The sequence below is a fragment of the Canis aureus genome, chromosome 19 (genome assembly GCF_053574225.1).
Source record: "Canis aureus isolate CA01 chromosome 19, VMU_Caureus_v.1.0, whole genome shotgun sequence".
NCBI lineage: Eukaryota > Metazoa > Chordata > Mammalia > Carnivora > Canidae > Canis > Canis aureus.
Window position 1 is genome coordinate 7,702,647 of NC_135629.1, and position 21,964 is coordinate 7,724,610.

Consider the following 21,964-nt stretch of genomic DNA (forward strand, 5'->3'; position numbering starts at 1 on the left):
AATTATCTTCCATATTGCAAATAGGACAGAATTTCTCAAGTCTTTTAAAGGATTACACAGAGGGTATATAGGAACTCTTTGTACTCTCCAGTTTTGCTGTGACTCTGAAAATGCTCTAAAAAATAAAGTTCATTAATAATATTTTTTAAATATACAGGAGTACCCTGCTTAAAAAGATGGGCGTTTCTGGAAAAAAAATGAGTGTAAATTAAATTTCTATCCTGCTTTACCATTAACTTACCATGTAGTTGAGGTTAGATAAGTCATTTTTATTTCTATTGCAGCTATAAGTTTCTGAGTCACTTACCAAGTCATTTTTCAAGGAAAGAGCCATGAAATTTAATAGAATCTTGTGGACAGGGTTTTTTTTTAAGTCAAAAGAACTCTAATATTAATAGTCACTTCCTTAATTTATCATGTCTGGATTTTTGTATTTCATGTTTTTAGTGTATAGATAATTTGGCTTGACTTTATAAAGCATTCTCATTGACATAGAATGGTATTTTGCTACTTTGTTAAGAAAATTTCTATTTTAATGTATTCATTGCAATATTCACTTTTTGCTAGTAATATAGCTTTTTTATATCAAATTATTGACTTAACTCAAATATCATACAATTCAACCATTTAAAGTGAACAATGGTTTTTAGTATTGAGTTTTGCAATTATTACCATTTTGTAACTTCACTGATTTACTTTTTTGTGGATAGAAAAATCCCAATGATATTAAAGATTCCTGAAAGAGAGTTGGAAAACCTGACTTACTGGTCTTGGCTCTGCCCAGCTGTAAGCAAATAATTGCACCCCTAGCCTTTGAAATGCAAAATTTAAGCCATTAATTTACTTATTCAAGAGACAACTAAGTTTCTTCTTTGTGGGTGCTGCTAAAGGAATAAAAAAATAACACCACATTACTCGCCCTGGAAGAACCCACAGTCCAGCAGGTAGATGATAAGGTTTCATCCAGCTCAAATGTTCAGTGTTTCTTCATGGTCAATAAGCAGTGGCCATTTAGGAAAATTAACTTTTCTGGCCATTTGGAATGGAAAACTTCTGTGGGAAGTGTCATTTGGTTACTGGTTGAGTATTTAAACACTAGGTAGAGCTGTGTTCTTTGTGACTATAATTTCACTGTTTGCAATTCAAGGACAGTCTCCATGTGACTGTATTATAATGGAGACTACATGTGACTCTTTTTTTTCTATCTTGAAAGGTACTCACAAATCTCTCAAGTTGAGCTTTTGAAAGTCCCTTCAAGATTTGCCCCTTCCTCTCTCCAGTAACGATTTTCTCCTTGGCAGTAGTGCTAATGCTATCTGTGTGGTTCAGGTCGGGGCATTCCCAGTAAGATACAAACAGCTATTCACAAATCTAAGGACTTTCTTTTTTTCCCAGGCCTCTCTGGCAGTGTCCCAAGAGTTCACTGGCTTTTCACTCTGAACCACAAATAACAGTGCTACGGAGACAAGTTCCTAGGTCACTTTACACTGGAGAGGCAGATCAGCCCAGTAGCAGAGTCTTCTGAATTGACATTTTTCCTTTGTGTAAGGATGCTTTTATTTTTACTCTTTTAACCTTAAAAAGCAAACAGACTGCTTTTTTACAACCTAAGTAGAACAATTTTCTTGGAGAACAAATGTATTGCATTGAATAGGAAAATTTCTCCAAACATACTGATTTGTTAGCATCTTAGATTAACTTCTGTTTCCATTGAGTTTCTGTAAAAGCCACCAAAGAGAGAGAGGATGAAGAATTATTGAGCAGGACCTGGTGAATGAGGAGGAAGAACAGGAGTTGGGAAGTACTAAACAGGCTTCACAGGGTTGTCAGAAGAGCTCTGGATAGATCAGGGACTTAGGTCCTCTTTTGGTGTGCCACTGCTTCTCAAGGGGAGAGCTTTTAACCCCCTGGGCCTCAGTTTCCCCATTAGTAAGATGAGGAGGTTGCCTTCCTAGACCCATGATTCTATATGGAATACAGAGTTTGGGAAAGTTATTCGAGGAATGACCATAGGAGTTCTATAGAAACTTAACATTTCTTTTAATCATCTTTCAAGGTAAGTTAACCAGGACAACCATAACAAAAAAGTTAGCCAGAACAGATCCCTAACTGAATGCATGAGAATAATTCAAAATATTTAGAGCTGGATCTGCCAAGTATAAGGGTGTTACCCTGATTTTTGCCATCAGCTCATTATGCAATGCTGGGCAAGTCATGCTACTGGACTGCACCTTCATTTTCCTTTCTGCAGATGATTGCAATAATGCTAAACTCACCCATGTGCTGAAAGGCTTAATTAAGGGCTATTAAGTGCTGTAATTACAAGGGAGGAGTTGGTTATATTGAATAAAGTGGCTTACCTACCATATGGGAGGTTTGGATTTTATAAATATTCCCTTAGAAAAAAAGTAGGGACAAAAGGTGAAAAATAGAAGTTAGGTTCTTAAGTTATTAAAACAGTTATGTTTTATAATATCCTTTTTGACAATTAAAGAATAAACTGTATTTTGAGATACACATCATCCTTTCTCCTTGCTGTGTAATAAAATTTTAATTTAGTTTCTGATACTATATGTCTTTTAGTGCCATCTTAGCTTTTTTCAGAAATCATCTTTATTTGACAGATAAAAGGCAACTTAAGCACTATTTCCTAGATTGGGGGAAGATTTTGTGACAACACTAAATGGTCACAGAAGGTGGATACATTTCAGACAGGTGAGAGTCCTTATTAGGGATTTCTAGACCCTTTCCTCGTTTATAAACAGTCAGAGGCAGCCTGATCATATAAAAAGATAGTGCCAGGATTATAAATTGGCACAACCACTCAGAAGAGCCATTTGGCGTCTTCTAAGTATATACCTGAGAGCAGTGGCTCTCAAAATGTGGTTCCTGGAACTTGTTAGAAATGTACATTTTCAGGCAGCCTGGGTGGCTCAGTGGTTTAGCGCCGCCTTCAGCCCAGGGCCTGATCCTGGAGACCTGGGATCAAGTCCCACGTCCGGCTCCCTGCATGGAGCCTGCTTCTCTCTCTGCCTGTGTCTCTGCCTCTCTCCCGGTGTCTCTCATGAAAGAATAAATAAAATATTTTAAAAAAAAGAAATATACATTTTCAGGCCTACTGAATCAGAAACGCTGGGGAATGGGCCTGATAATAAGTATTTTAAGAAGCTCTCTCAATTGATTATGGTGCTTGCTAAAGGTGAGAACCCCTGGCCCAGGAAAGCTCTGGGATTATGCCGCAAGAAAGACACTGAAGGAAGCTCGCTTCAGGGTAGCCCCGGTGGCACAGTGGTTTAGTGCCGCCTGCAGCCCAGGGCGTGATCCTGGAGACCCGGGATCGGGTCCCACGTCAGGCTCTCTGCATGGAACCTGCTTTTCCTTCTGCCTGTGTCTCTGCCTCTCTCTCTCTCTGTCTCTATGAATAAATAAATAAAATCTTAAAAAAAAAAAAAAAAAAGGAAGCTCACTTCAGCTAAGGGTTCGTATGGAATATCTCATTTAAACCCACAACCTTATCAATTTGATTCTGTTATTAACCTCATTTTTACTGATAGGGAATTATGGCCATAGTCATAGAGCTAGTAAGAGACCTGGGTCTTGAACAGATTTTCTTAACTGCAGTGCAGTCTTCAAAACAGAATCTCAGAACAAACTGGAACAATTTGTATTTTAATGGATTTGAGGAACATCAAAGAGCACTTTCTGCTTCATATTCAAGACAAAAATCCTTTTTATTGATCATGGCATTCACTGTACATTAGGTACTTTACAGTTATTATTTTATTCAGTCTTTGTAACAATCTTTGACGCACATTTATCCCCACTTCATAGATGAGGACTTCAGAGAAGTTAATTTGCCCAAATTCACAGTTAGTAAATACCTAGACCTGAGCCCATACCTATTCCCAAGCCCTTGCTGTTTCTACTGTAGCTAATTTTCTTTCCTTTTCTTCCTTAGTTGGGCTCAAAATCAGTTCAAAATAAAGCGTGAAGTGCTTAGGTTATATATGGATAAGAACAGAGGTGAGTTCTAAATAAAGAAGTAAAATGCCTTTGCCTACCATAAAATTAAGTAAGGAACAATGAGATTATAAAATTTAAAAATACAAAATTTCCCAACGGATGTTTATTCCATTTATACTGACTCTTTTTCAAAACCCATGGAGAGTTTCCTCATTTAAGAGAAATATTTACTTTGTTTTCTTTCCTGTATCATGATATATCTTTGATTCTGGCATAAAACATAAGCTTCTGGGATTGCTTATTAGAGTAATGATTATTTTGTGTCAACTGGCCTAATATGCCAAGATCTTCGGGCTAAGGGTTTGGGACAGTTCTAGTGCATGTGTAAACCGTAGCTTGAGCGATAGTCCACTTCTGAAATTTTTCTTCTAAATGTTCTACTTTTTTTGCAGGTGAAAATCATAGCAATGAATGAAAATATTGCTCTTAGGTCAGCCCTCGATAAAAATCTGAGGAGTGCTGTGACCACGGCTTTCCTCATGCTCCCCGAAAGCTTTTCTGAAGAAGACCTCTTTATAGAGATTGCCGGACTCTCTTATTCAGGTTAGTAGATTTGGTGCTCATATTTTGTGCAAGAAGGAGATGTGTTGTTTGAAGACCATGCAAACAAACATCCCGCTCTTCACCCTATGCTGAAGCTGTGGCACCCCTACTCCTGGATCCCACCACTTCCTGTGCAGGTATTTGCAAGAACCCTGTGATTTACATCCTTGCCTCCAAGGTCTCTGCCTCTCCACATCTGTGTCTATATGTAGGTCACCCCAGGGTAATCTTGTTGTTACTAATCATTTTCATTGTGAAACAATTTCAAGCTGACAGAAAATTTCAATAATAATACAAAAAACTCCCATACACATTTTGCCCAGATTTACCAATTTTAATGTCTCACCACATTTATGTTATTCTCTTCATCCCAATGTTTTTTTTTTTTTTTTTAAGGTTTTATTTATTTATTCATGAGAGACACAGAGGCAGAGACGTAGGCAGAGGGAGAAGCAGGCTCCCTGCAGGGAGCCCAATGTGGGACTTGATCCCAGGATCCAAAGATCACAACCTGAGCCAAAGGCACATGCTCAACCACTGAACCACCAGGTGTCCCCATCCCAGTGGTTTTCTGACTCCATTGTGCATCAGAATCCTCTGGAGGGCCTATGAAAAACAGATATGGACCAGCCCCCACAGAGCTGCTTTGGCACTCTGGGGTGGAGCCTAAGAATTTGTATTTCTGGTCAGTGGATGATGCCAGTGCTCCTCCAGGGATCCCACTTAGAAAACCACTGCCCTCCTCTATAAACTGTAAATACTATATTATTTTTTTGGTTTATTTTTCTGAATCATTTGAAAGTAGGTCACACATATCCATTCCCCTTTGGGCCAAGTATTTCAATATGTTTCCCAAGAGCAAGAACATTCTGTTACATAACCACAGCATGGTTATCAAATTCAGGAAATTTAACACTGATACAGTACTTTTATCAGATTGATGATCCATAGTTCATATGTTGTCAGTAGTCCCAGTGATGTTCTTTGTAGTGTGTTTTCCTCCTCAAGTACACAATCCAGTCAAGGATCATATTTATTAAGATGCCCTGTCTCTTCTTTTAATCTGGAACACTTTTTTTTCTTTGTTTTATATGACATTCACATTTTGAAGTCTCAGACCAGTGATGCTTATGCCCTGATAAGCATAATTTTTGCTCTTCTAAGCAATCCATGGGGAGACATTTAAAGATCAAACACCCTGTTTCTTAGCAAACTTTCCTTCTTAGTTTGAGCTTTCATTGGTGATTCTTGCTCCAACCAGTCTTTACTATGATGATTACAAAGTGGCAACTTTAGAATTCCACCTCTCCTTGTGTACTAAGGAAAAGCTTTCCCTTCTTCCCCATTCATTATTTATCTAAATCTTAACTTCCTTTTCATTTCTCCTTAAACCAGTTGTGTTCCTCAGAGATGTCAGAGTCCCCTTCAAAGGGAGAGAGAAACTCTTGAGACAATAGAGCCCCTGGCCCCTCACCCTTGCTGCAACCAGAGGGGAGCCTCCCTTCCTGTTTAATGTGTTAAGGATCCCTGTAAAACTTCACTTACAAAAAAGTAGTCTGCTACTTGAAAAAGAGTTTGAAACCATTGTCTTGAAAATAATAAATATCTTCTTTCCCAACTTTTGAGTGTGAGTTAGAGAACTCTATGCTGAAAACATTGCAAAAGCAGTTTACTCACTTTCTGAATCCCTGTATAGATAAGATTTCATGGAAGTATAATGCTGAAAGAGACCTTAAAGACCTTGCTCATCAGTCTTTCTCCCAAAATACAGCTAGCAGGACTATAGCTGCAGTTGCAACAGTGGAGAGAAAGAAAGTGATGTAACCTCGGTCTTGGTGGCTTCTAGCTCTACATGGCAGCAGCCCTGCCTTTCAACAGGAAGTGCAGAGGCAAAGGCTTCTGTGGCTAGGTACCAGAATGAATAGGCCTGCATGCAACGTGTGGGAAACGTGGTCACCTTGTAAGGATGATTCCCTCTCCATGCTCCATTGTGAAAAAAAGATGGACCCAAAACCTTTTATGAAGGGTTAACTTTGTGGGAGAATGATGCAGAGCCTATTTCTACTTTGCCCACACCACTGCCACTCCTCCATCTCCTCCCCTGTGATCAACATCAGCATAATGTGAGGTGGATTTCTAGGAGTTCCTATAAATTCTGAACATTTTCTAAGGAAGTTTCTTGAATGGCATAACTGCTTTTACCTATTAGCAGACTTCAAGTTAGCATTCAAGCAGGTATCAATCTTTAGCTGACTTTTACTTTGCCTCCTGGAAGAGCCGTGTTTTATACTCCTGATTTCTCCTGTATTGTGAGACATGTACAAGGTGTTCAGTGAGTGCTTGCTGACTCAGAACACTATCATTGTCTGTTTTCCTGCTTCTATAATTTTTATTAAGGGCTGCAGTGTAGCAGTGCTGTACCAGACACAGTAGGTAGATGGGTAAGTAGATAGATAAGTTGGTAGGTGGGAAGGGGGGAGGATAGATATGTAGATAGATTGATCTTTTATTCTATAGTTGAATCCTCACACAGCAAACAAATATTTCCTGTGTGCCTTCCATGTGCCACATGCTACGCTAGGCCCTAGATGTACACCGGTGAGCATGATATGAGTAAGACTCCTCATGGAGTTCATGTTCCCTTAAGCAGAGGCAGACAGTACAGAAAGTAATTTCAGAGAGTGGTAAGTACAATGAAGAGAAGAAAAGAAATCAAGAGGAGGGCCTTTACCTTGGATAGGCAGGTAGGGCCCTCTGGGGTGGCGATGTCTGAGCTCAGATCTCATGGTGGCAAGAGCCCACCTGGAGCTGCTGGGAGAAGGGCAGAGAGAGAGAGTTGCTTCCTAAGAGGTAGGTCCTAATCTCGGTGAACCTGACTTGGGCTTTCTCAGCTTCCAGTTTCTCCCATTTCTCATCTCGTCTGCTCTTTCTCTCTTGCCATTGTATTATTTATTGCTTAATCCAGATTTGGATCTGAGAATTTGGCCAAGGATCCAACATTACTCATTTCACTGAGGTTGGCTTCTTTTTACTGTAAAACTTAGGACACAATACTTGGCACATCCTCTCCAGAGGGAACTCATTCCAACTCTGTGGCCATCCCTAGCTTATGAATGAGACATTTTCCAAAAAAGCTTTCTATAAGCCAGTTGTTTAGGACTGGGAATGTATTTTTCCCATCAAGACAACATTATATGATGTTCCTAAGCCAGGGCACTATATAATTAATGGTTACTTAATCCATAATAAACGAAATTAGAGTAGAATAGTGAGGATGGGGAAGGATCTAGGCCCTACAGCTAGATGCCTTTCATCAGTAAGAGACCTGCCCCAGGCTATGTGTTAAAAGGTAAGCTTTTCCTCCTCCCTTTCTTAGACTTCTGAGAATCCAGTATCCTTGAACTGATTGGATTCTGTCCTGATGGCAAACCACCCAAAACTCCCAAGCCCTCAGAATATTACAAACTTTCAAACGACCCACCAATCTCCTCTTTATTTACAATTTTGACATTTGTTTTCCATTTGAGAGACAATACGATGTTCCTAAGCTGCATAGGTCAGCATTTCTCCCTGGAAGTGGGTAGGGATGTGGAGACAGGAAACAGCATCTCTCTCCATGTTATTGGACAAGTTCCTGCCAGTAGTTACTAGCAGAGGCAGGATCTGTGTATTACTAGTAGTAGTAATAATCCCTTACTTTTTATATAGTATTTAAGGAACACTTTGACCGCCTTGGGGGTCATTATTGATGACATTATTGTTGTAAATGATGGTGAGAAAGGAGTAGGTGGAAGATGAGAGCCTGCAAAACTGGGAAGGAGAAAGCTTTCTAATCCTTCAGTTATTCTTAGAAGTCAGCGTTGAAGTAAACAGAAAAGGAAAACCAAATGAGCTTTAAAGGGTCACCTTGACCTTTCTCATGTAAGTACGAACTATTAAAATGACTAATTTTACATAATGATCCTGGTTTAACAATTTATCAAATGAATCAGCGTCCCATACCTCATGAAGAATTAAAGCTATAATTTCTTCTCTAAAGAACTTCGCATTAATAAGCATGCAGTCATAGTGAGTCAGTGATAGACTTCAAAAACAACACGTGTAGAAAAGGCAGGGAGTGTGAAAGAATACGACTTGTTTAGGGAAGAACGAATAGGTTGATGTGACTGAAGTCTGTGGCTCATGGCAGAAGAAAATAGCACTTACTGTTATGTGGCAGGAACAACTCTCAATACTTTTGATCTAATAACTAGTTTAATCCTTACAGTCCTCCTTTGATTTGTGTGCTAATTTATTGCCTTATTTTAAGATTAAAAAACTGAGACCCAGATCTGTCTGGTAGGTTCGTGGGTGGTGGCGCTGGAATTCTAGCCCACGGTCTTCACCACTTAACTCCACTGTCTCTCAGGTGTTTTGGAGAAGAGGTTAGGCCCTGGCCAGGCCAGACAAGGCATTGAATACAAAGTTAAATGAGACTGGAATTTGACACCCCATACACAACTAGGAGCCACGGAGGTTTCAAGTAGTGCAAGATGGTGGGAGATTTGTTGCTACAGAAAGATCATTTTTCCAGCACTGTGCAGGAGGGAGAGGGACTAAAAACAGAGAGAAGTCTTACTCATTGAGCCAATGAAAGGATGAGAGTCTCCTGTGCCAAGCACTCTTTTACCTCTATGGATGAAGGAAGTAAAGAAAGCAGCTATTGTCCCTGCCATCGTGGGGCTTTCATTCTGGTTGAAAAGTTGTACAGCAAACTCATGGCAACACTAGAATATGGGAGGAATGCAAGCATGGCTTACATTAGTGTAACCAGGGAAGGTTTCAGCGGGAGGTGACATTTGAACCAAACACCAGTGGTTAAAGACCCACAAGAAGGACCCACAGGACAGCCATCTAGGCAGAGAGGAGTATAGTTAGGACGGTGCCCGTGTCCAACCAGCCTTGTTCCTTCGGTCTCTGGAACAGCACTGGGGCACAGACTAAGCACCCTGTATGTCTTTGTTGGGTGGATACAGTGTGAATGGTGATAAGGGCTTAAATTAGAATAGTATCTCAGCGAAGTGCATAAGTTCTTGTGAGAATAATTGACATTAAACCCTTAACTCCTTTTTTTTTTTTTTAAGATTTTATTTATTCATGAGAGACACAGAGAGAGAGGCAGAGATACAGGCGGAGAGAGAAGGAGGCTCCCTGTGAGGAGCCTGATCGATCCCAGGACCCTAGGATCACTTTGGCCCTGAAACAAAGGCAGATGCTCAACCACTGAGCCACCCAGGTGCCCCTAAACCCTTAACTTCTTCTTTCTTTTTTTTTAAATTTTATTTTATAAAGATTTATTTATTTATTTATTCATGATAGACACAGAGAGAGAGAGAGAGGCAGAGACACAGGCAGAGGGAGAAGCAAGGCTCCATGCCGGGAGCCCGATGCGGGACTCGATCCCGGCACTCCAGGATCACGCCCCGGGCCAAAGGCAGGCGCCAAACCGCCGAGCCACCCAGGGATCCCTAAACCCTTAACTTCTTAAATTAATTGTCTTATTTTGTACCTTGCTGCTTTTTTTTTTTTTTTTTAACATTATATTACTTCGTGGAAGACAGAATTAGTGAAGTGTTTAAAAGCTGGAGCTTTAGAGTCAGAGGCCTGGGTTCAAAACCTAGCTGCACTCTTACTTTTTTCTCTTCAGGCAAGTTTCTTAGCTCCTTGTGATAGTTTCTTCATCTCTAAAGAAGGATTTTATATGGATTAAATCAAATCATACATGTAAAGTGCTTAATAGAGTAGCTGGTACATAGTAAATGCTCACTAAATGTTATCCATTGTTATTTTAGATATGTGTACTCACATAGCCACTTTGTGTAATAGATAAAAGAAAGGGAAAGACCACAGACCTGAATTTGAAAGCTGGCTTTGTAAAAGTGCTTGGACCCTTCTGAGCCTATTTTCTTAACTGTGAAACAGAATAGCTGTCTTGTAATAAGGTTTTCAATGAGATAATATATATAAAAGTCCCCAACATCATACCTCATTGAGAGTTGGTGTTCAGAAAATGATTGGTATTATTTATTACTGTTCCCATATCATTGCTGGCCACACAGGTTTTTCTTAGGTTGAGACACCATTGTTTGCTTATTCAGTGATAGATGGATACTCAGGTTAGCTCCATTTATTATTGTTTTATTAATGCCACTGCTGTGAATCACTTTAAAGAAATTACTTTGGTAGGGGAAGGGGGTAAAGGGGGCCCCTAACTTCCTCGGATATGTTCTCCAAAATGGAATTTTGTTGTGAGTTATAAGAATTACTAAATTTGGGATCCCTGGGTGGCACAGCGGTTTGGCGCCTGCCTTTGGCTCAGGGCGCAATCCTGGAGACCCGGGATCGAATCCCACGTCGGGCTCCCGGTGCGTGGAGCCTGCTTCTCCCTCTGCCTCTCTCTCTCTCTCTCTCTCTCTCTCTGACTGTCATAAATAAATAAAAAATTTTAAAAAATTACTAAACTTGTTATATAATGACAAAAATTTGCAGGCATTAGAATCTGCTTAGATGAGGTGGATTCATTTGGCCCTTTCCTGTCCTTAAGGAGTGAAAAAAACCTTTAAACACTCTTGTGTAAGAGAGAGAATGGGTTTCTTTCAATGCCAGATTGTCTGAACACAGGCTCAGCTACTTCTAGGAATAAGACAAAGCGAGGAAGTTGCCAGTTGAATGATTCTTGGAGAAAAGAAATTAGAAATGGGTGCCAGCCCTCTAAAGAGTGAGTAAACATCCTCATTTCTGGATCCTGGTAAAAGCCAATAAAGAAACTTTTTCTCTAGAGAGCTATTGAGATTTATTCCACGAGAGTCGCACCATCAGAAACCTTGCAAGCAGTGTCACTGGACAACTTGCATATTAGAGATTGACTATTTCAGTAATTTGGGAGCATATTTCTCTATGCTTGGCAAGCTTGAGCTTTTTGCTGAAGCCTCAGATGGAACTCTGCTCAGTCACTGATTAATTTCTGAGAATGTAGTACTCCAGAAGGGATAGTAATTGTCAATAATACCTAATGTTTATGAAGTACTTACTGTGTGTCAGATAATATTCTAACTGTACACATGCAGAAAAATGAGTTTGGGCCCGTGACTCATACTATGCATAAAGTTAACTCAAAGTGGATTATGGATATGAGAGTTAAATCTTAGAGCTAAAACTAAAAAGCTCTTAGCAGAGTGACTTTGGGTTAGACAGTGGTTTCTTAGATATATGCCAAAAGCACAAGCAACAAATAAAAAACAGATAAATGGGAAAACTGTATGAAAACTAAACTTTTGTGCTGCAAACAATACCCTCAAGAAGGTGAAAAGGCAACTAATAACATGGAAGAGATTTACAAATTGTATATCTGATAAAGAATAGCACCAGAATATAAAAGATTCCTGGAATGCAATAAAAAGACAAATAATCCAGTATTAAAATGGGCAAAGGATTTGATGAGACATATTTTCAAAGAAAGTATACAAATAGCAAGTACACACATGAAAAGATGATTAACATCATTAGTCATTAGGGAAATACCAGTTAAAACCCCAGAAACAGTGCTTCATACCCACTACAATGGCTATAATCAAAAAGACAAGAACAAGTGTTGACAAGGATGGAGAGAAATTGAAACTCTCATGCATTGTTGATAGGGTTGTAAAGTAGTACAACTGCTTTGGAAAAACACTTTGGCCATTCCTGAAAATATTACTATATGGCCCAGCAACTCTGTTCTTAAGTATCTACCCAAGAGAAACAAGAACACATATCCACATGAAAATTTGTACACAAATATTCATCACAGCACTATTCATTAAAAATAGCTAAAAAATGGAAACAACCTAAATGCCCATCAGACAAGGAATGGGTTTTAAAAATGTGATACAGGGGATCCCTGGGTGGCTCGCTGGTTTCGCGCCTGCCTTTGGCCCAGGGCGTAATCCTGGAGTCCCGGGATCGAGTCCCGGGATCAAGTCCCGTGTCGGGCCCCTGGCATGGAGCCTGCTTCTCCCTCTGCCTGTGTCTCTGCCTCTCTCTCTCTCTCTCTCTCTCTCTCTATGTCTATCAAAAATAAATACAAATAAATCTTTAAAAAAAATGTAATACATCCATCCATCCAATGGAATATTATTTAGCCGTAAACAGGAATGAGTATTGACACAGGCTACAACATGATGACCTTTAAAAACATAATGCTAAGTCGTAAAATACCATTTATTGTACAATTACATTTATATAAAATGGAATAGGAAAATATATGGATACAGAAAGTAAATTAGTCTTTGTCTAGTGCTGGGGTTGAAAGGGTGGAGGGAGACAGTGTCTTCTAATGGGTACAGGGTTTCTTTTAGGGAGGCCAAAATGTTCTAAAATTAGATGGTTGCATAACCCTCTGATATATACTAAAAATACTAAAAAAAAAATTATTTTATATAGGTGAATTATATGATATGTGAATTATATTAAAAGGAAAGCTGTTGGGGATCCCTGGGTGGCGCAGCGGTTTGGCGTCTGCCTTTGGCCCCGGGCGTGATCCTGGAGACCCGGGATCCAGTCCCACATCAGGCTCCCGGTGCATGGAGCCTGCTTCTCCCTCTGCCTGTGTCTCTGCCCCCCTCTCTCTCTCTCTCTCTCTCTGTGACTATCATAAAAAAAAATTAAAAAAAAAAAAAGCTACCCTAAAAAAAAAAAAGGAAAGCTGTTAAAAAATGAATATTAGGGGCATCTGGGTGGCTCAGTCAGTTAAGCATCTGCCTTCTCAGGTCATGATCTCGGGGTTCTGGGATGGAGCCCCAGCTGAGCTCCCTGGTCAGTGGGGAGCCTGCTTCTCCCTCTCCTTCTGCCCCTCCCTCTGCTCATGCTTTCTTTTAAATAAATAAGTAAAATCTTTAAAGAACAATGAGTATTATTTGGGGTGCCTGGGTGGTTCAGTCAGTTGAGCGTCCAACTCTTGATTTCAGCTCAGGGCGTGATCTCGGGGTTGTGAGATTGAGCCCCGTGCCATGTCAGGCTCCGAGCTCAGCACAGAATCCCCTTGAGTTGCTCTCCCTCTGCCCCTCCCCTCACATGCTCTTTCTCTCTCAAATAAGAAAATAAATCTTTCTTTAAAATTCTGCTGTATTAACATCCAGTTTGGAGCTACTGTTCTTAAATACTACCATATAAGAAATACCCACCTCTGCAACCCACAGTGAAATGATCTGTTTTCATAGCACCTCCTACCTCGGGTAGGGCATGTATCTTTTTATCTCTAACATCTGGCAAAGCTTCTGGTACTTACTAGCCACTTAAATATCTATTGAACTGAATGAAATAACAGCAGTACTGCAATGAGTTTAGGGGAAAGTTAGCCAGTTATTATTTTCAAAGACTCAAGGGCTCCCTCTTCCCCCATCCTTTCCTCATCCCATATGGATATCATAGCAACCATACTATCTGTTTTACTCTTTACAAAGCCTTGTCTGCTGCCTTAACTCATTTAAATCTAAAAATAACCTTGTGAGATCAGTATGTTGGTTACAGCCATTTTCCAGGTAAGAGAGCTGACTCAGAACAGTCAATCTCCAGTCACCACAGGGCACTGCCAGACTTTCCACTGTACGGAGCAGCCCCTTACATCCCTACATTCATACTAAGGCCCCTGGCCGCTGGTAGCATGCTGGAATCACAGAGCAGGCCAACTACAGATGCTTTACAAGCCTCTGTATTTATTTCATTTCAAAGTCAAAGAGAAATTATCCTTTTGGTTGTCCATTGTTACTAGACTGGCAGTTTTCTGGCTTGAGCAGTCAAGAGTTAAACTTACCAGTAGAGGTATAAAATAAAAGTCAGCAGTCAGTTTTTCTCAATCCCTGTGTTTTGTTGCAAACATCTCTGGAGGTAAGAAAAATTGATTCTTATGATCAAAATGCTGGGTCATGCTGTGCCCACAATTTTATTCATTTTGTTCTGAAGAAATGAGTAATAAGCCCATTTGCTTGTGGTTCCCTGTGGCTGAGCTAGTTCTGCTGCACAACAGTTGGAGAAATCCGATTCGGCAGACGTTTGTCAATGTACCTTCCATGTGCCAGGCAGTGCATAAGGAGCTGGAGGTACAGGGATGAATAAGCCCCCGTCCACGTTCTCAGATCAAGAGTATTTTTTTTAAGGTTTTATTTATTTATTCATGAGAGACACAGAGAGAGAGGCAGAGACATAGGTAGAGGGAGAAGCAGACTCCATGCAGGGAGCCCGATGTGGGGCTCGATCCCGGATTTCCAGGATCACACCCTGGGCCAAAGGCAGACGCTAAACCGCTGAGCTACCCAGGCATCCCAAGAGTATTTTCCATGCAGATGTTCTTTGGGGGAGGATTTGGATTCATTTGCTTTTACGTTTTAGTGAAATACAGCCACTCTCAGTTACTATCTAAAATGTAAGAACTCTTTGTTGAATGTACAGGAAGAAAAGAAATGACACACACGTTTAGAACTCAGTGGTGATAACAAACTGATCTTTTACTTCAGAGCCAGCCATGTTGGATTCAGAGTCCGATGACATTTAACCCTTCCAAGATTGATAGAATCCATTTATGGGCTCTGAATAAAACCATAAGGATTTACACGATTGAAAGTTAACCCAGCTGCCTCTCCATGCACATTTGCCAAGTTAGCATGTCTGTGCATCCCATGCATCTATTTAAAAATGCTAGAAGTAATATGCCAACATTATAGAAGTGAGGAAAATGGTGAAAAACTGCAAAGTAGAGTAACACTAGTCACCTAAAATGTCACTACTCTGATACCGAGAGGTGGCTGGACCTTTGCACCTCAATCTCAATTTTAAAATTGGGAATACTTAGTACCTTCATTAGGAGGCTTTGCCAGGACTAAACAAGGTAACAGCGTAAAACACACTCACACCAAAACAACCCATAATAAATATGTGCTTATTAGAGCAAAAACAACATTTTTATGTAATCTTTCTGTCTTGTTTTTTCCTATTTTTATACGAAGTTGTTTTCTTCTTGTACTTTTGTCTTAGTTTCTTACTACTATATAATCATTTTTCATCTAGCCGTGTGTGAGTATTGTAATTTTTAATGGCTGCACACTGTTCTGTGGTAGGGTATGGGATTCCATTGTAACTTATCCATTCCCCTGTTGTTGGACTTCTGGGCTGCTTCCAGTGTTTCGCTTTTATAATTGAGTGCCTCAGTGAATAGTTTTATGTATGCAGTGTATTCACTTACTGGGAAATCTCAGGCAGGTGACTTCATCTCTGTCCTTTTTGCCCGGATGCTAAATGAGGATAGAATAGTATCTGAGAGGATAGGGATGTATGGATTAAATAAAGTAATATAGCAAAGCACTTGCAACAATGTTTGGCACTTAACCAGATGCTCAGTGAGCATTACCTCTGGACCTCTGTTTGGGTCTGTTTCTTTAGGCTCACTCTCTAGAGATGAGATTGTTTCATCTACTGCTTTCCAAAGGATTTTACCAATTTAGTATTATGTCAAAGGACCAATTTCTCTACACCCTCACTAGCAATCATCTCAGGATTTAACTACGTAACAACTCTCTTTTTCTTTAAAATAATAGTGAAAAGGGGCCCCTGGGGGCTTTAGTCAGTTAAGCATCTGCCTTCAGCTCAGGTCATAATCCCAGGATTTTGGGATTGAGCACTACATCAGGCTTCCTGCTCAGTAGGAGCTTGCTTATCCTCCCTCTGCTGCCCCCCCCCCTTCTCTCTCTCTCTCTCTCTCTCTCTGTCAGAGGAATAAATAAAATCTTTTTAAAAATAAAATAAAGGTGAAAAAATAAGTTCGTCCATATTTAGGGCAGCTTGTTATGACTGGAACTCACTTCTACTCACTGCCCTGAACAGACCTCATGTCACAAAGGTTGGATCCCAGAGGCTGTTTGTAAATCTGTTTTCCTGAAGTTTGCAGTGTCCAGCTGCTCTCCACAAAATTGTAGCATAAATTGGTCCTCTGAAGCTTTAAAACTTAGCATATTTTATTCCTTACTGAAGTACATACTATTGGGTATCTTTATTTTTTTCCAAAACAATAGTTTGGTCTAGTAATATCTGTTTTGGCCTATAATAATTTCAATGATTCCTTCCTCTCCTGCCCACCCCACCTCCAAGGAGATAAATTGGCAAGGGTAACCATATGTTTGGGTTTGCCCAATTTTTACTTACCCTGGTATTTATTCATCATGCCCACTTCACCCTCAAAAGTGACCTGGTTCAGGGAACCCTGGGTGGCGCAGCGGTTTGGCGCCTGCCTTTGGCCCAGGGCGTGATCCTGGAGACCCGGGATCGAATCCCACGTTGGGCTCCCGGTGCATGGAGCCTGCTTCTCCCTCTGCCTGTGTCTCTGCCTCTCTCTCTCTCTCTCTCTCTCTCTCTCTCTCTCTCTGTGTGACTATCATAAATAAATAAAAATTTAAAAAAAATTTTTTTAAAAAGTGACCTAGTTCAAATGATGAATTACTTCATCACCTGATCCCCTGGAATTCCTCAGCAGCTGGGTACCTGCCAACACTTGCTAACTAACTACTTTCCTGGACTTTCTACCTGTCCAACAAAGGTTTCACTCAGAGTGCTTTCACCAGGCTTCACCTGAGAAGCCTTCACATGTACCCAGCCTATTTTGAACACACATTAGCCCAGTAGGCATTCCCTCAAAGTTTTTACGTTTCATCATCTTTTTCCCTCTACACCTTGCTGGTAATTGTCAATGGCATAAGCAGGCTTGGGCACTTCAAATTTGTGTCAGAAGTGGCTCTTCCCATATCAGGCTCCCTGCTCACTGGGGGGGGTCTGCTTCTCCTTCTCCCTCTGCTCCTCCCCCTCCACTTGTGCTCTCTCACTTTCTCTCAATCTTAAAAACAAAAAAAAAGTGCCTCTATTCTTCAGAACTATTCTGCAGCTCATTTCATCCCACAGGCAAATGTAACATTCCTTATTTCTCACCACTTGCAATTTAAAAAGAGACATCTGCTTTCAAGAAGTTAATCTTAAATGTAAACCTCTTCTTATGAGGTAGGACTCTTAACACTCACTGCTCCTGCCCTTATCAAATATGGTAAAGTTCTTTATATTCATAAAGTACGCAGAAGCCCTTGCACAAATGCAGTAAGAGGTTCAAGCTGAATAAACAGTAGCAAGTAGCATTTGCAAAGACATGTCTAAGGTGAGACACTGCAGCTCTGTGATTGGTCACAGACAGTTTTGCTCACAGAATAAAAAATTATAAGTACAGGTGCTTCTGCGATGGAAAAACAAAAACAAATCAGCTTCTGATGATTACATTTTGCACCTAGGTAACTGCATTTTAACTAGCATTAAAGGGCTTTATGACTTTTTTTTTTTAAGATTTTATTTATTCATGAGAGACACAGAGAGAGAGAGGCAGAGACACAGGCAGAGGGAGAAGCAGGCTCCATGCAGGGACCCGGATGCGGGACCCGATCCCAGGACTCCAGGATCACACCCTGGGTCGAAGGCAGGCGCTAAACCGCTGAGCCACCCAAGGATCCCCTAAAGGGCTTTATGACTTGAGAGGGTCTGTTTTCCCCCTAACCAAGTGCCTGCATTCCTTGGGTAATGTATTCATGGTTTTAATTAAAGAGGAAAATTTGGGATCCCTGGGTGGCTCAGCGGTTTGGCGCCTGCCTTTGGCGCAGGGTGTGATCCTGGAGTCCTGGGATCGAGTCCCACATCAGGCGGGTTCCCTGTGTGGAGTTTGCTTCTCCCTCTGCCTGTATCTCTGTCTCTGTCTCTGTCTCTGTCTCTGTCTCTCTCTCTCTCTCTGTGTCTTTCATGAATAAATAAAATAAAATCTTAAAAAAAAAAAAGAGGAAAATAAAATGTTTTGAATGTGGGATGCTAGTCATCTTGAGCTAGCGTCAGATGAATGTGGGGCTATAGTTTATAGGTCAGGATGTGTACTCTTAGTGGAAAATTTGTTTATCCATTTGTTTTAACCAGGCGACTTTCGGATGGTGGTTGGAGAGGATAAGACAAAAGTGTTGAATATTGTGAAGCCCAACATAGCCCATTTTCGTGAGCTGTATGGCAACATACTGCAGGACAATCCCCAAGTGGTGTATAAAATCCAGCAAGGCAGACTGGAGGTAAACCGTATGTGGGAAATAATTTATGTTGTTTCTAAGGCAAGAGTGATTTTAAGAGAAAGAAGTAAGGGTTAGAGTAGTATGACTAGTGTGATAACATTTTACAGTTTAAAAAGTAAGTTTCATATGTAAACATACTCGTCTGTGTATTTGGAATAATGCTAAATGGTAACATAAGAGAGTAGTAATAAGAAGCCGCCTTTGGGGAAGGGAACCTGGGGCTAATGTGGGAGAGGGACCCGTCTTCATCATGTACATCCTTTTTGGCATTTGAAACTCTTCTTATGCATACTACCAATCAAAATAAGTGAAAAATTCTCAGATTTCCCTTCTTCATCTCCAATTCCGCTGGCCTCCCCAGATGTAAATTTACTGACAGTCTAGCATATATTCTCCTAGATCTTTTTGCATGCATTTTTGTATTTATTTGTACATATACACATGTATGAGCAAGTTTGGTCTTTTTTTATTTGGGTTTGTTTTATATAAATGGACTCTTATACATACTCTGATGTTTATTTTTCTCCTCACTTATGTTTATTATGTCTTGGTTTTCCTTTTGATAAATGAAACTTTCTTTCTAGATATCTTAAAATTTATATTATTAAATATTTGAAAATAAATATTAAAGAACTTTTCCTTTGAGGAAAATAATTTGGATTTAAGATTTTTTAAAAAACTATAGAAACTGGGAACTCCTGGGTGGCTCAGTGGTTGAGCGTCTGCCTTTGGCTCAGGGCATGATCCCTGGGTCCTGGGATCTAGTTCCACCGATATCGGACTCCCTGCATGGAGCCTGCTTCTCCCTCTGCCTATGTCTCTGCCTCTCTCTCTCTGTCTCTCATAAATAAATAAATTAAATATTTTTTAAAAATAAAAAATAGATAAAACTATAGAAACCAGAGAGTTGGGGTTTTTTTTTATCTTTAGCGTAAAGAACACTGTGTTTTACTTTTTTTTTTTAAGATTTTATTAATTTATTCATGAGAGAGACAGAGACATAGGCAGAGAAGCAGGCTCCATACAGGGAGCCCGATGTGGGACTCGATCCCAGGACTCCAGGATCACGCCCTGAGCCGAAGGCAGAGGCTTAACTGCTGAGCCACCCAGGCATCCCTGTATTTTACCTTTTTAATGTTCTTCCTCTTCCAAATAACAGGGGCAACTAATATTATATTGAATATGGAATTAAGTAATTTCTAGAACTGAAAGGGAACTTTCAAAAAAAAAGAAAAAGGAATTATTTTAAACAAAAAAAATGAGAGTAATATGAAATGCCCAGAATACCCTCCACTCAGTTGAACAAATTTTGCAAGAATTTTTTACTTTTCTCGAGGTAATGTGTGCACATGGTTTATTTTTTTTTAAGATTTTATTTATTCATGAAAGACATGGGGGGAGAGAGAGAGAGGCAGAGACACAGGCAGAGGGAGAAGCAGGCTCCATGCAGGGAGCCCAATGTGGGACTTGATCCCGGGACTCTAGGATCACGCCCTGGGCCAAAGGCAGGCGCCAAACCGCTGAGCCACCCAGGGATCCCTGTGCACATGGCTTAAAAACCAAATGGGACCTCACGGTTTATAACAGAAAGTAGCAGTTCCCTACTGGCCACCTTCTGGGTTCTCCATGCCGCTTCCTGGAGCCCAATGCTTTCATCTTGTTAGCGGGTCCTATGCTTACCTCCGGGTTTCTAAACAATATGACTTGACTGTTATTTCTTGATTTTTTTTTATTTTATACTTTATTTTTGTTATCCATGTCTGGAGGATGAGTATTGTTTTACTCTCCTTTGTCATTTCCATTAATAAGCACACACTTGTGCACATGTGCACACACCCTCTTCCTGCCTCAATCCCTCTTGCTCCACATACGGTTATTTCATTTTTGGTTGGGTTAATGTTCAATATTTACATTATTATGAAACTTACCTTTTCTTCATTGCTGAGATATGCTACTATGAAATTTCCTTTCCTATACAGATTTGTTTTTCTTGGAGTTAATAATTGTCTCATTTTCTTCATCTGCTTGATTTTCTTTGTACCTGTCACTAACTCATACCCTCTTACAAATCTGTATAGCTTCCCCCATTATAGACAAATACATCAGGTGTTTTCTGTTTCTTGTTTTTCTTGGGGACATTTCTTCCTGGAGCTCTGTGTGCCCTGTTCTTTCTGGATGGGCTATTTTCTAGGCTTGCTGAGTGGCTGTTCTCCTAGAGCATCTTTTCATTATCACCCTGCTGGTTCTTTCCGCCTCTCTCCTTTGTTAGGTTTTGGTTTTCTGCATCTTCTATCTTCTTTTTTTTTCTTAGTGGCCCTTTAATCTTGGTGAAGTATACCTTTTAGTACCTCTCTAACATAGGTTGCAAGAAAGGTAAATTTTTTGAGACCATGTACATCTAAACCTTCTATCCTTGCACTGATTGATAGTTTGGGCTACATATCACATTCTAGGTTGGAATTTTTCCCTCAGACTTTTTAAGTCATAGCATTACTTCTTCTAGTTTATAAGTGTTGTGTTAAGAAGTCTAATGACATTCAGATTGCCTATCCTTTGGATATGACCTTTTTAACTCTTGGACAATGCTGTGCTTAGGATCTTTTTCCAGTCTTACATTTCATGGTAGTCTGTCTTTGTATATGTGTTTTTCACTATTATTCTGGCACTTTATGAGCCTTTCTAGTCTGAATACTCATGACCTCCAATTCTAGGAAGTTTTGTTATTTCTATAATAATTTCTTCATATCCATTTTCTTCATTCTTTCTGGAATTCCTGTTAGCTGGTTGTTGGACCTCCTTGTTTGATCCTTTTTATTTCTCTTTCCTCCTTCTGCTTTCTTTGGGGTTTTTGTTCTTCTTTCCAGAAGAATCTCTCAAATTGATCTTCTAGCACTGCTATTAAATATTTAATTTCCTCTGAATGTTCCTTTTTTCTTATAGCATCCTATTCCTGTTTTCCAAATATATCTTTTCTCATCCCTTTAGTGGTCTTTATTATAATTTTTGAAGTTTTATCTTGCTCTCTACATTGTCTCTGTTTCTTTTAATGTCAGTATCTGTAAGATTTCTCCAAAGGGACATCATCTGCTCCTTGGCTTCAGATCAGGAAGTATAATATGCCTAGCTGCCAACTTTCAGAAAACTGAGCAAGGGGAAAGGGCTGGGAATTTTCTTTAGACCCTGAAGATAAACATTTCCAAATTCCTTACTATGGCCTGTGAAAGGCTGCACAATCTAATTGATCTCTT

The 21,964-nt window shown here is 40.0% G+C and overlaps 1 protein-coding gene across 5 annotated transcripts in view; it reads left to right on the top strand.

The window, feature by feature from the left end:
* TAMM41 (TAM41 mitochondrial translocator assembly and maintenance homolog) overlaps nucleotides 1-21,964 on the top strand; it is a 53,789-nt gene that overhangs the window by 11,963 nt on the left and 19,862 nt on the right. For 4 of the 5 annotated variants that reach the window (XM_077857788.1, XM_077857790.1, XM_077857786.1 and 1 more), the window contains 2 exons: nucleotides 4,416-4,566; nucleotides 18,571-18,716. In XM_077857788.1, the coding sequence (XP_077713914.1) occupies nucleotides 4,416-4,566; nucleotides 18,571-18,716 (297 nt within the window). The remainder of the gene's footprint in view (nucleotides 1-4,415; nucleotides 4,567-18,570; nucleotides 18,717-21,964) is intronic. The other variant, XM_077857789.1, reaches the window with a different exon arrangement.